At 42.1% G+C, this 14,453-nt stretch overlaps 1 protein-coding gene across 1 annotated transcript in view; it reads right to left on the reverse strand.

Annotated features, from left to right (window-relative positions):
• VPS53 (VPS53 subunit of GARP complex) overlaps window positions 1-14,453 on the reverse strand; it is a 338,297-nt gene that overhangs the window by 35,482 nt on the left and 288,362 nt on the right. Inside the window, exon 20 of the mRNA XM_075336305.1 lies at window positions 7,342-7,479. Coding sequence (XP_075192420.1) covers window positions 7,342-7,479 — 138 coding nt within the window. The remainder of the gene's footprint in view (window positions 1-7,341; window positions 7,480-14,453) is intronic.

Consider the following 14,453-nt stretch of genomic DNA (forward strand, 5'->3'; position numbering starts at 1 on the left):
CTTTAACATCCCTATTGATGGTCCTGTCAACAAGCTACTGCTCATCTTTCATCTCTAACCTCCTCTCTTGGCCTATCACAACTTACTGACTCTCCTACATACGAAGGACCTGGTTTTCTCCGGGTTCTGCTCAGTGCATGATGTTAATAACTCCTCTCTTCTGCACTCTGGCTACAACCTTCTAGCATTTTCAGTCAAGAACTGTCAACCCATTAAGGACACCCCCAACTACCACACTTATATAGGAATATACGTGCCATTAATATTCAGAAACTTATGACAAATCCAAGTCATCATTGACCACAATCTGTTCCACCTAATGTCCTAACTCTGCTCTGAAACATTATAATGAAACACTGCAAAATGCCCTGGATGAAGCTGCACCTCCTACACACAGAGCAACTCTGCACAGACTGTGGCAGCTATGGCACATGCTACAAACACGTTTTCTGCAGCGGTGCTCCAGGTGCGCTAAACATCTGTGGATTCAATCAATTATAAGGTTATGCTTAAAACATAAAACTCTGCTCTTAATCTCTCCAAACAAACTTACTTCAACACTCTCATCACCCGACTATTCAACAATCATAAACGGCTCTTTGACACTTTGCATTCCCTCCTCGGTCCAAGATTGCAGGCCCCCACCACCAACCTCGGCGAGGATGATTTGACCAATTATTTCAAAGAAGAAATTGACCATATCCAACAGAAAATTTTCTCCCAGTCTAATATCACACATTCTCTTCCCTCCTGCATTTCATCAAGTTCATTTTCGGTTTTTGAACCAGTCACAGAAGAAGTTACCAGGCTTCTTGCATTTTTACGCTCCACTACTGTACCTGCCAGTGACCCGACTCCCTCATATTTCCTTCAGTACATCTCCCCGGCGGTCAATCCTCACCTAACTGAAATATTTAACCTCTCTCTCATCTGGAATCTTTCCGTCCTCCTTCAAACACGCTACAATACACTCACTATTAAAAGAAAAACTACACCTGGGCCAAAACTGCACTGCAAACTACAGACCTGTCTCTAATGTCCCCTTAATCTCTAAATTTTTGGAATGCTTGATCCACTCTCTCTAATCCGCTATCTCTCAGATAATGCTCTTCTCAACCCTCTACAATCCGGCTTCCGCTCCTTACACTCTACTGAAACTACTCTTACTAAATTCTCTAATGATCTGCTAACCGCTAAATAATGGTCACTACTCACTGCTGATTCGCCTGGATTTCTCTCCTGCATTCCACACTTTGAGTCACTAGCTCTCCGTCACTATTCTCTGCTTTACTTGGCTCAAGGGCACCGTTCTCTCTTGGCTCTCCTCCTGCCTCTCTGACCACTCCTTCACTGTCTTTTGTTGGCTCGTCTTTCCTTCTCTGTCGGGGTTCCTCATCTTACAGTTCTAGGCCCCCTCCTCTTCTCTGTATATACTGCTCCTACTGGACAAACCATCAGTAGATTCAGTTTTCAGTACCGTCTGTATGCTGATGACACCCAATTGTACACATGGTCTCCTGACATCACCCTGCATTTTTACAAAAATACTAGTGATTCTCAGTCTACTGTCTCCAACATCATGTCCTCCCTCTATTTAAAATGGAATCTGTCAAAAACTGAACTTCTCATGTTTCCTCCCTTGACTAACCTTTTTAAACCCAATATTACCATTTCCATGTGTGGTTCGACCATTACTCCCCAGCAACACGTTCACTGTCATGGGGTCAAATTTGACTCGCATCTCTCCTTCACTCTCTACATCCGATAATTCACTAACCTTTTCTTACCGTTGACTCTGCAGAAACTTTTACTGTTACTCTTATTCATTCTAGTCTGGACTACTCCAACTCTCTACTAATTAATCTCCCAATTACTAAACTCTCCCCTCTCCAATGCATCCTAAATGCAGCAGCTAGGATCATATTCCTCTCCAGCCGTTCCTCCAATGCCTCCAGCTTTTGCCAGTCATTCAATTGGTTGCCCATCCACTTCAGAGTGCAATATAAACTTCTCTTTCACCCACAAAGCCCACCAAAGTTCTGAACTGCCCTATATCTCCTACCTCATCACCCTACTCGTGCCCCCGTTCCACTAATGACCCAAGACTGTCATCCTTTCTATTCTGAAGCTCCCACTCCAGTCTCCAAGACTTCTTGCGAGATGCGCCAATTCTCTGGAACGCACTACCCAGGACAATTCACTTAATTCCCAATACTGCCCATTTTAAGCATGCCCTAAAAATGCATTTCTTTAGACTGCCCTATCACCTCATCATACTTATCTAACAACTATTCTACCTTTGCCCTTATAATATTTTCTTCAAACTCTGGACCTTTTTATCATCTGTTTACACCCTCTACGTACTTAATAGCACTCTGTACCTTTACTTGTACACAAACTGGCTGGTGACCGGGTCATGCAGCGATATATGAATTCCCAATTTATTATTTTGATAGCTGGACAATACAATACAAGCACTTTTTTACAACTTGCCTTTTGTGTCCTCATTATTTCCTCACAGATTATAAGCTTGAGAGCATGGCCCTCACTCCTTTTGGTTTCTTTTGAATTGTGTTATTCTGTAATGTCTAATATTGTCTGAATATGTCCCCTTTGAATTTTAAAGTGCTGCGGAATATGTTGTCGCTATAAAAAAATTATTTAGTATAATTTGAAATCAGCAGAGAGAAAGCCCATGTGAACAAAGCCAAAGAGTCTGCAATATTTACTTTTTACTTTATTTTTTATGCAGTATCTTAAATGTAGGGTCTGTGACATAAGTGTTTAATAATATGAATCAATTACTTATGTTGTCTGACATCACATTACAGTGATGACATCGAAGCTTCTCTAACTTACATATACAGTCTGTATGATGTTTCATAAAAGTACTCTCATATGTGATTACTAATGTCTTCAACTGAAGACAGACAATATACAAATACCATTGTGCTAAATCATCGGACACTGAGACTTTACAGTAATGAGAAATGCCACGGTAGGAGATCTAATCTGACCAAAGATATGCCTACTGTTGGAGGTCTAAAATGAGGAATCAGAAAGTTATGATTCAGGTTTTCACTGTTGTTCAGCATTCAGCCACTCTGACCCTCACTTAAAGAGAACAGAGTATCAGAATTTTCATATATAAAGTAAACCAGTGCTATACTGGCACTAGGATGCTGAATGCAAGCATAGCTTTGTTCAAAGGTTGGATATTTTATTTAAAAAATATGTGAAATAAAAGTTCCAGCAATGCACTGCTATTTGATTGACAGGTTCAACAGGGGCAGGAATACGTGGGTCGGGTCTTGCTATCTATTTCCACCCATGTCTGGCTGGCCTTCCTCGCCGTCCTAGACATTAATTTCGTTGCAGACAGTGGTGGGAATAGATAGTGAGTCCCGACCCACATATTCCTGCCCCAGTTGCACCTATCAATCAAATAGCACTGCATTGCTGGAACATATTTCGGAAATAAAACATCCAATCTCTGAACAAAAAGTATGGTTACATTCAGCATCCTAGTGCCAGTATAGCACTGGCTTTAAGCGCTTACTGTGAATCTTGAAAGAGCCACCCACTGTAATGCAAACATTCTAAAATAATAATAGTCAAATACAATGAATTAGTAGTTTATGAAAACAAATTGCTGAGAATTAGATAGACATTGGAGAATCCTTTACTGTCTGGAAATAAAAATATTTTAACCGGTTTTTAAAAAAAAAAAAAAAAATGTTCACCACCACAGGCCACTAATATTACATCCATTACGACATCACATCTATGACAACATCAGTTAATCATCGCATAGTTTTATGGACAAACATGTCGTAGGGTCGTTCCAGGATTTCCTGCTGTGGTCATACAATATGAAGTGACATCTCTAAGGTGTGTATTTTTTTATTAGCGTCAGATCCTACATTCCCATAGATTTGTAGACTTTTATTCCAGGAGATGCATGAAATTAGGATAGGGTCCCATCAAAGAAGGGTCACCTTGCCGAAGGTGATAGGATCATGAATTGGCTAATTTATGAGCGAAGTATCTTCCATTTTTCCAAATGCATTTATACAGTTTAAATCCTACAGGACCAGCAGCAGCAAAAAAGTATTCTTTTTCACAGCTAAAAACTGGGCATTTGCAGGTAGCACATTTCATTAAGTTGCACATTTATGTACAAATAATAAAAATCCCAGAAAAAAAACAGTATGGCCACCTATTGTTTATTACTTAAAAATGAGCTATTTTTCATTAGTTTCATGCATGACAACAAACAGCTAATGATTCTTTACATTTGCTCTTTAAATCAAACAAATCCCTTTAGAAACAGATATTTCCTTAATGGGCATTAGCGGGAGATGAGTAAAGGGAATAAATCCGGAATCTAAAATATGCACCGACAGTAATAATGGTATAGAATTATTTTCTAAGCAGTACAAAATGTCCTTTGAAAATGGATAGTTCATTCTATAAACCTCCAACACTTGTTCTGGTTAACATGGAAAAAAAATATTTGCTAAATTACTTCCATATGGTCTTTTCTTCTTAATTGTAACTAAAGCTTCCAATACAGAAAATGCTTCCACTGCAATATAGTTGTCAAAGTGGTGTCCTCCCGTGGACAGTTTATTTAAACAGGTCTGCGCCACCAGTTTCAGACGGTCATAAAACTGTCCTAATGTATATTTATTTTTCTAAACTTAGCAATTACTGGATAAGACGGTAATGTTCAAGGGTAATCCTGGAAAAGGGAAAAGCTCAAAAAGTTCAGAATATTTGTCGGTGATCCAAAATAAAAAAAGCTTCTTCGTACTTATTTATATATAATGTTCTTACTGCTACCATATCATCCATCTATCTCATAGCAGTGATTTATGAGCGCCTTAGAAGATGCATTCTGCAAAAATGCTTGCATATATACATTTAGAACTATTAGAAAAATATGATTTAGAGATAGTATCAGTTGAAGTCATTTTGCAAATTCCATCTTAAGTCAGTCAAGAATTTTATTCAATCTCCCAGTCTACTCAGCTACAGCATAGTCCATCTCTAAAATCAGTATAACAAAATATAGCTTTCGTTAAATGACTAACTTCTACAGAAAATGGTAGTGGATGCCTAATCTCCTAAATGTATAGTGGCTTGAAAGCACGGGGTTAATATCAAGTATAAACTAACCATATACAGACAACGTAACAATGTAAGTTAGTCAAACCCACCAATTTCAGATGATGGGGGTTATATTTTGATTTGTCCAATAATGTGTACCATCAGGCGAAAAACTGTGGCTAAAAGGATATGGCAATAGCTTATTCCCCATTGTGTACAGAAATAACCATGCACGCTTGGCCATGTTGGCGATGTTGACAGAATGTTTTTGGTGTTATTTTAATAGCTACCAACCAAAAAAGGCATTCAGATTTATTCTGCTTTTTATGCATATAGCTGGTTTAAGGATGAACACAATGTATGACATAGTAGGACACCAATTTATTAAAAATGCATGTAAGCAGATTTCTTCCAATTAAATTATTCCAATTATTACCATTTAAACTGGTCATAGTATGTACATGTATTTACATAGTTCATCTCCATTTTCTATATAACATCTTTAATTTACCTTGTTCTGGTCAATCAAAATCAAGTAAACTTGCTATCTATTTAATATTTTTGTTTGGCAATTTTTAAAGGCGCTGTCTAGGACCTTAACACTGATGATCTATCCCTAGCTCTAGTAAGAACATTTTCAAGAAATAAATACAGAGAAGCCTATTTTTTTGGACCTCTGTTAAATATTCTCAGGATATGTCATCAATGTCTGATCGGTGGAGGTGAGACACACAGCACCCCGTTGTCTAGAACTACTTAGTTGTAGAGCTGCACAGCTGACTGTATGGTGACCTCGACTAGGTACTGCATATCTGCCCCCTATTCAAATTAATAGAGGGCAGATGTGCAGTACCTAGCTCTGCCACTATTCCGTCGATGGAGCCGTGCAGCTCCGCAACTGAGTAGTTCTGGCCAGCAAGGGTGTGGGCTGTCGCACCCCCACTGATGACATAGTTGACCCATCCTAATATTTGACTGAGATTTAAAAGAAAAAAAAAAGTAAGAAAGAAAAGGCTTCTACAGACTTTATTATAAAAAATGTTCTTCTACCATATCAACCATCTATCTCATAGCACTGATTTATGAGAAAGATAGGTCATCAATAAAAAAATCCAGGACAACACCTTTAAAGGGAACCAAATATCAGGATTTTGGTATATAAGGTAATGCCAGTGCAGTACTGGCACTATCAGGCACAGGCTGTACATACCATTAGTGGGCAGCTCGGGTGTTTAGGCAGTGAAATCCAAGTTTATAAAGTTTGAAAATTCATCCACTTTTTGATTGACGTATGCACCTCTTCTAATAGTGTCCGGGCGGGTTATGCACATTATTACCGCCCCCCCTCCCGCCGCCTGTTGCTCCCTCTCTCTGGCTGTATGTAAATTTCTTTATTCAGAAACACGGCATCGGAGTTGGCGCCTGCGCAGAGCACTTATCTCCAGCCGCCGTGTTTCTGAAGCCCACAGTACTTAGTATTGTGCATGAGAGGGCGACACATGCGCCCTCACTTCTTCAGATCTCGTTGTGACCGCGGGAGCGCGCGGTCACAACAGGACTGGAGAAGAGCTGATCTTACCGATTAGCTGCAGCAGACGATATCGTAGCTGCAGCTAATTGGGGTAAGATAAGCTGTTCTCCAGTCCTGTTGTGACCGCGCACGCTCCCGTGGTACAACGAGATCTGAAGAAGAGACGGAGCATGCGCCACCCTCTCATGCACAATACTAGGTATTGTGGGCTTCAGAAACACGGCGCCGGAGATAAGCGCTATGTGCAGGCGCCAACTCAGACGCTGTGTTTCTGAATAGAGAAATTTACATACAGCCAGTGAGAGGGAGGAACAGGCGGCGGGGGGGAGGATGGGAATCATGTGCATAACCCGCCCGGACATTATCAGCACAGGCGCCCACATCAATCAAAATGTGGATGAATTTTCAAACTTTATAAACTTGGATTTCACAGCCTAAACATGCGAGCTGCCCACTAATGGTATGTACAGCCTCTGCCTGATAGTGCCAGTACTGCACTGGCTTTACCTTATACACGAAAATCCTGATGTTTGGTTCTCTTTAAGACACCCAACCAAAGTTAAGTGCCAGGTCAATTAGGTATATTGCCACATAATTCCAAAAGTGAAGCCTTCTGCTAACAATGTGTGTAACTTTTCACTGTTCATATGAAACATAACCAACATAGCATAAAAATAATGTCCCAGTGTATAGCTCACCTTTAGGATCATCTCAGCCCGAGTCATACCTTTCACCACTATTTTCGTGTAACTTGCTGGAGCTTTCCGCACTACTTGAGAACCGATTGATGGTAGGTCGAGGAGGACAGTTTTCAGAGAGTGAGTATCAAGAAGAAGCTATAAACAAGTTAAACTTGCATTAAAATGTGCACAAACAATGAATAAAAGCTTGCAAAAACTGCATTTAACAAGGTAATTTACAGCAGGCAATTAAATTTATAAATGCCACACAAGCTATTTCCAAAAAGTGTCCTCTGTTTTCACCAAACACGGTGCTTTGAATCCAGCATTGTAGCAAAGTCCTTTTTTACTGAATGAATTTGACCTGAAACAGAGATACAATAACAGACTTTGTGCTCAAATAAAAATGGTGCTACATCCTAACAAAAATGCCCAGAGGCTGAGTGTGAACTACTACATGATGATGAGATTGTTAACTTGTTAATATAAACATTTTCTGAACACTCTTAAGCTTTCTGTGCATGGTTTACAAGCCTCAATAAGGTTTTAACCCCTTCACAACCTAACTTAATCAGCTGTCATGTGCCTCTAAACAGCTGCAGGTGTATCAGAGACCTGCTCGCAGCTGTTAACTAGTTAAATCCCGCTGTCAATCTCTGACAGGGGGATTTAATCAGGGGGGGAGATTCATTCCCTGCTCCCTTCGGTGCGCCTATGACATGATTGTGGGGCGCTGATGGGTTGTCATAACAGTCGGGGGTCAGTTGATGACCTCCTATGTCTGTCATTACGATCCTCCTTTGAATGCTGGCTGTTAGCCGGCGTTCATTTGGGATCGTGATTTCTGCTATACAGAGCATTGCTGATACAGCTTCAAGTCCTCTAAGGCTATGTGCGCACTTTCCATTTCCACCTGCTTTTCAGCTGCTTTTTTGGTCCGTTTTGAACTGCACGTTTTCATGCCAAAATGCATGCGTTTTGATTTTCCAGCAAAGTCTATGGAAAATGTGGATTTCTTGTCCGCACTTTGCGTTTCCAAACGCAGCATTTAATTTGCATATTTTGTGGCAAAAACCATGCGTTCAAAGAAGCAGGAGGTCAATTGTTTTTGCCATTTTGGCTGCGTTCTACACCCATTGAAATCAATGAGTTGTAGCAAATCGCTGCCAAAATGTGAAGCGATGTGCTTGCATTGCATTATTATTGCGATCCACATGTTTTTTTTAACATAACAAAGGCAGGTCTTTCGGTCTCTCTCTCTCTCTCTGTCGGTCTGTCTCTCTCTCTCTCTCTATGTCTCTATCTCTCTCCCTGTCAATGTCAGTCTCTCCCTCTCCCCCCCTCTCTCATACTCACCGATCCACGGTCACCGGCGCGGCGCTGCACGGCGTTCATACTATGGCGGCTTCTTCTCTTTTGAAAAAGCCGGACGCTCATTAATCCATCACGTATTCCCTGCTTTTCCCGCCCACTGGCGCCTATGATTGGTTGCAGTCAGACACGACCCTACGCTGAGTGAAAGCTGTCTCACTACAACCAATCACATCCGCCGGTGGGCGTGTCTATATTGAGCAGTAAATAAATAAATAAATGGAAAAAAAACGACGTGCGGTTCCCCCCCATTTGGATACCAGCCAGGGTAAAGCCATACAGCTGGAGGCTGTTATTTTCAGAATGGGGAGCTCCACATTATGGGGAGCTCCCCAGTCTAACAATATCAGCCAGCAGCCGCCCAGAATTCCCGCATCCATTAGATGCGAAAGTCCCGGGACTTTACCGGCTCATCCCGACTTGCCCTGGTGCGGTGGCAAACGGGGTAATAAGGAGTTAATGGCAGCAGCCCATAGCTGCCACTAAGTCCTAGGTTAATCATGGCAGGTGTCTCCCCGAGATACCTTCCATGATGAACCTGTAAGTTAAAGTAAATAAACACACACATCCAAAAAATTCTTTATTTGGAATGAAAGAGAAAAAAACACCCTCTTTAACCACTTTATTAATCCCTCAAAACACCTCCATGTCCGACATAATCCACGCAAGGTCCCATGACGCTTCCAGCTCTGCTACATCGGAAGCTGACAGGAGCGGCACTAGAACACCTCTGCTCCTGTGAGCTCCATGCAGCAAGTGAAGTGAGTCGCGCGATTAGTTGTGCTGTCACTGAGGTTACTCGCGGCCACCGCTCTCACGTGGAGCACTGCAGCTGTGACCGCGGGTAACCTGAGTGAAAGCACAGCTGATCGCGCGGATCACTGCAGTCACTCAGGGAATTTGCGATCACAGGTGAGTCCTTCACGTGTGACCGCAAATCAAGCTGCGACACACACAGAGCCGCGGGATCACAATGAAGTCGGGTGAAGTTCATTCGAGTTCATTCTGATCGCGCGGCACTGTCCCTCCGCCAGCCATGACAGTGACAGTGCGGTCCCACTCGGCTCTGCTGCAGGTCTATGGGGATGCTGCAGAGCAGAGTGGGTGCGTACTGTGAAAAACGTGCGTTCTGGATGCTTTTCCCACTCTATTTCTATGGCAGAGAAAGCATCTAGAACGCATTAATTCTCTCCAGGAATGTCCGCACTTTGGGTTCTGCAGAATGCGTCTCAGAACGCAGCTTTTTCAGCTGCCTTCTGAGACGCACACGCAGTGACTTTTTCGCTGCAGAATTGAACTGCAAAGTGCGCACATAGCCTTAGAGAACTATTAAATACAATAAAAAGGGGGGGGGGTGTTTCTAAAAAAAATATGAAAAAATAAAACAAAAAGTTCAAATCACCCTCCTTTAGCCCTATTAAAAATAAAACTATTAAAAAAAGAAAAAAAAATACACATATTTGATATTACTGCATTTGCAAAAATATGCTAAGTAAAACAAAATAAATTAATCATATCGGTAAACAGCGTAATGAGAGAAAAAAAACAAAACATCAAAACAACAGAATTACATTTTTTTGGCCACCAGAACATTGCAAGAAAATGCAAAATAAAATTCAATGAAAGGTGATCAAAATATTATACCTACCCTAAAATATGTTAAATATAGGGACCCCCATACAGCAGTATGAAAAATCATGCTGGGCAAAAGCTAGCCCAGATTGGTCAATGAGACCATTGCACAGACTCAAACTAACATATATAAGCAAGGGAACAAGAGTCAAAAGGTGCCAAAAAGTGAATATAATTTTATTGTTACAATCATAGATGTGCAACCAGCAAAAAAGAAAATAAAAACACAGAGGGATGTGAGAAGACATAAACAGGACCGCCAAATGGATGGTATTTGGAGATGACCAATTACATGAATAAAACATACAGGGGAAATGTCAGAGCAAATATTGCAGGGACAATACATATAAAGTGCATGTGCATAAATACATATGAATAGCCCGCTCAGACACCCCCAATACATAAGTAAGATCTGGTCAAATCACTTAAATAGAAAAGTATGTACAAAGTAAAGTGGCCAGTGCATCTAAAGTGGCCAGTGCATAGTCCTGAATATGCAGAAAAAAGGCTCCCCCATACCCCAACAACGCTGCCTTCTCCTTCCCTGAGGAAGCCGAACTTGAGCACGGGCTCAAAGAGGCTAAACGTACGTTGGTGGGGTATGGGGGAGCCTTTTTTCTGCATATTCAGGACTATGCACTGGCCAGTTTAGATGCACTGGCCACTTTACTTTGTACATACTTTTCTATTTAAGTGATTTGACCAGATCTTACTTATGTATTGGGGGTGTCTGAGCGGGCTATTCATATGTATTTATGCACATGCACTTTATATGTATTGTCCCTGTAATATTTGCTCTGACATTTCCCCTGTATGTTTTATTCATGTAATTGGTCATCTCCAAATACCATCCATTTGGCGGTCCTGTTTATGTCTTCTCACATCCCTCTGTGGTTTTTTTTCTTTTTTGCTGGTTGCACATTATGATTGTAACAATAAAATTATATTCACTTTTTGGCACCTTTTGACTCTTGTTCTCTTGCTTATCTACCCTAAAATATGCTTGAGCTTACACTTAAGGCCACTTTACACACACAGATAAATCTGCGGCAGATCTGTGGTTGCAGTGAAATTGTGGACAATCAGTGCCAGGTTTGTCGCTGTGTACAAATGGAACAATATGTCCATGATTTCACTGCAACCACAGATCTGCCAAAGATTTATCTCTGTGTGTAAAGTGGCCTTTCGGCAGCATTTAACCACCTGGCCGAAAATCCGTCAGATTGTTAATAGTATAGGCCCATCGTTCACAAAAATTGTGTAATGTCTATGGGTTTAACAACTCAACGATGTGTCCAAAAACGGTTGCTCATCGTGCATGTGAACAAAAATATTCCCATCTTTCAAAAATTGTGTAATGTAAATGGAGACTGTACAAGGATTAGACGGGCAGAAAGGAGGAGTGGAATTGTTCAGTAGTAGTTGTAGCACTGGAATGTGTCATATAGTTCGTTGTTATTTTTGCAACTGCAACTGTTTGTATAAAATCGTTAAGTTATTTGGCAAACATTTTATCTCTAATTCGATAACATTTCCTTTTTAACCGTATTAGTGGAATAAAAGTATGAATTCATGTGTTAAAAAAGAAAATTGTATCCCTTATAGGATTTGAAAGCTGAACACTAGTGAAGGGGAAACCCGAACCATAAAGTTTGGGGGTCCGTGCCAAACACCTAGCATACATGCATGGACCCAGAACACAGACTTCTCAAGGAAGTCCGTGTTACTGTTTAGGTTCAACAGCCCGGTAAAGGGCTGGGAGGCTGTAAAACAAATCAAAATGGGGATTAAAGAAGGCCAATTATACTTACCAAGTTTCCGTGCAGCTGTCACACTGCTTCATTAAACCTTATGATTATTCACTGCTTCCCCTGCCCACCCTCTGTGACAGCATCTGTGATTGGTTGACCTCACACTAGCTGTCTTGTTCCCGAAGTGGAGTTTAAAAATAAATAATTGGAAAAAAATGACGTCCAGCCCCCCATACTTTGATAGCTGCAGTCTCCAGCTGTGTAATTTACCTTGGCTATGTATCAAAATATAAGGACACCAAGCGTTTTTTTAAATTTATTTAAATAATAAATTAAATAAATCCGCCTTCCTGTCCATGGGGTCCCTAAGACCAGAGGAGTCCTCGAATGGGATAGATGTCTTCCTTGCGACGTTTGCCACCGAGACGTCAATCTTGGGAACATCATCTCACTCCTTAATGTTCTCGAGTTCGAACGGAAGACACGCTTTGAAATCTCGTGGTATAACAAGTTTCTTTTTGGCTTCTTCCCATTCCTCCAGTATCATCGCCCGCACATGCTAGTTGACTGGAATGACCCTGTTCCGCTGAGATATGAGACCCCTGAACATTTCGTCTTGTATGGATCTCATTTTCTCCGTGTCCTCTACCATCATGGTCTTCCGGACTGCTCGGAGAAGTTCGTCCAAGTCACCTGCTGAGAATAGGTAACGCCTCCCTTCCTCAGGTAGAGACCCTGGGATCTCGTCCTCCATCTGTGAGTCAGAGTCACCAGAATCCTCCTCAGAGGAGGAGTCCTCCAAGGTATAACGCTGTCGCTTCTTAGGGGCTCCCGAGGGTTCTGGCTGAGGAGCCTTGCTAGTCATTGCTGCCTGCACCTCTTCCCGTATCATGGACCTCAAGTCAGAGGGTTGTCTGCTCTTCTGAGACTAGTTTTGCTGTACAGGCCTCACAGAGCTTTTTAACATAGGTGTCAGGTAATTTTGCATTGCAGACTGCGCAGCGTTTGGATTTTGGTGGAGCTTTCTTAGGTTCTTTTTTGGATATGGTGCCTGAGCCCACAGAGGAACTTCCACCCTGTAACATACAAGGCTCAGACAATTCAATACACCATTCTCTTTAAGGGCACTAACCGACGGGTTGACACTTACATGGACCTGGGCTTCCTCAGGGGATTTAGTGTCTGAACGTTCACCCTCATCCATGGCCAGACTGTGACAGCACTACTGTACCCAGCTGGCCTGCAGCGATTAGCACTGTCTAAATCCCCACCTTTTTCAGGTTTCTATTACCTGATTGAAGGTGCCTCCAGGTTGTTCCTTCCGAATTCCGTTTTTTGAAATTTGTGCCATCCTCCGGGAGTTACACTTACCCGCAAACCAGAAGTGCAACGTCTGCGCCGGAATGCGCTTTAGGCTGGAACGCATACTGCGCCTCCCAGAAGTGCCTTGTGGATGTGGCTGCGGCAGGATGCCGAGAGCCTTCAGTGGAAGGAAGCAGCTAGCGCTGGGAGCTCTAGCTCTACCAGCTAGGCTGAGGGACCTCTCACAGAGAGGTGTTGGCCTTGGGAGTCTTGACCGGCTGGAAGAAGAGAGCGAGCCCCCCCCCCGATCCAACTGGACCTCGTACATCCCACGGTAAGTTCTTGCATCAGTCCTGTACAGGGAGAGGAAAAACACTGCAGGGGTGGGGAGGGGCTTTTAACTTCTTGTGTTCCTGTCCCTGCAGAGGTCGGAGGAAGCAGCTCCTGTGGTGCTGTCATGTGGCGTCCTGGAAAAAAATTCAATTTATCTTACTGTTAATTCGGTTTCTAGGAAACCCACCATGACAGCACACAGGAGGTTAGCTCTCCACCCTATTAGGGACAGGAAACACAAAGAGGTTAAATAACTCCTCCCACCTCCCATCTCCAGTGTTTTTTCAAGTACCACCAACAAAATCATGAATGGTTTAAATCTTTTATTTACAGAAATAAGCCATTAACATGCATGCGAATAATTTGATAGGGAGGGATAACTGTGCTGTCGTGGAAGTTTTCCTAGAAACCGAATTTACGGTAAGATAAATTCAATTTTCTCTAGTCATCCTCCACGACAGCACTCAGGAAGAGTACCAATGAAAAGGCTACGGAGGGACAACAGCCTGTAGGACTTTACGTCTAAAGGCCAAATCCCTATTGGAAAGCCAGTCCAATCGGTAATGTTTAACAAAAGTATGGACAGAGGACAAGGTCGCTGCTCTGCAAATCTGATCAATGGAAGAGTCAGCCCTCTCAGCCCAGGAGACTGACATAGATCGAGTAGAATGTGAGGTCAAGTGAATTGGAGGAAGGAGGCCTTGGGGAACATATGCCTCTTTAATAGCGTTCTTTATCCAG

The sequence above is a fragment of the Anomaloglossus baeobatrachus genome, chromosome 2, assembly GCF_048569485.1.
Source record: "Anomaloglossus baeobatrachus isolate aAnoBae1 chromosome 2, aAnoBae1.hap1, whole genome shotgun sequence".
Taxonomy (NCBI): domain Eukaryota; kingdom Metazoa; phylum Chordata; class Amphibia; order Anura; family Aromobatidae; genus Anomaloglossus; species Anomaloglossus baeobatrachus.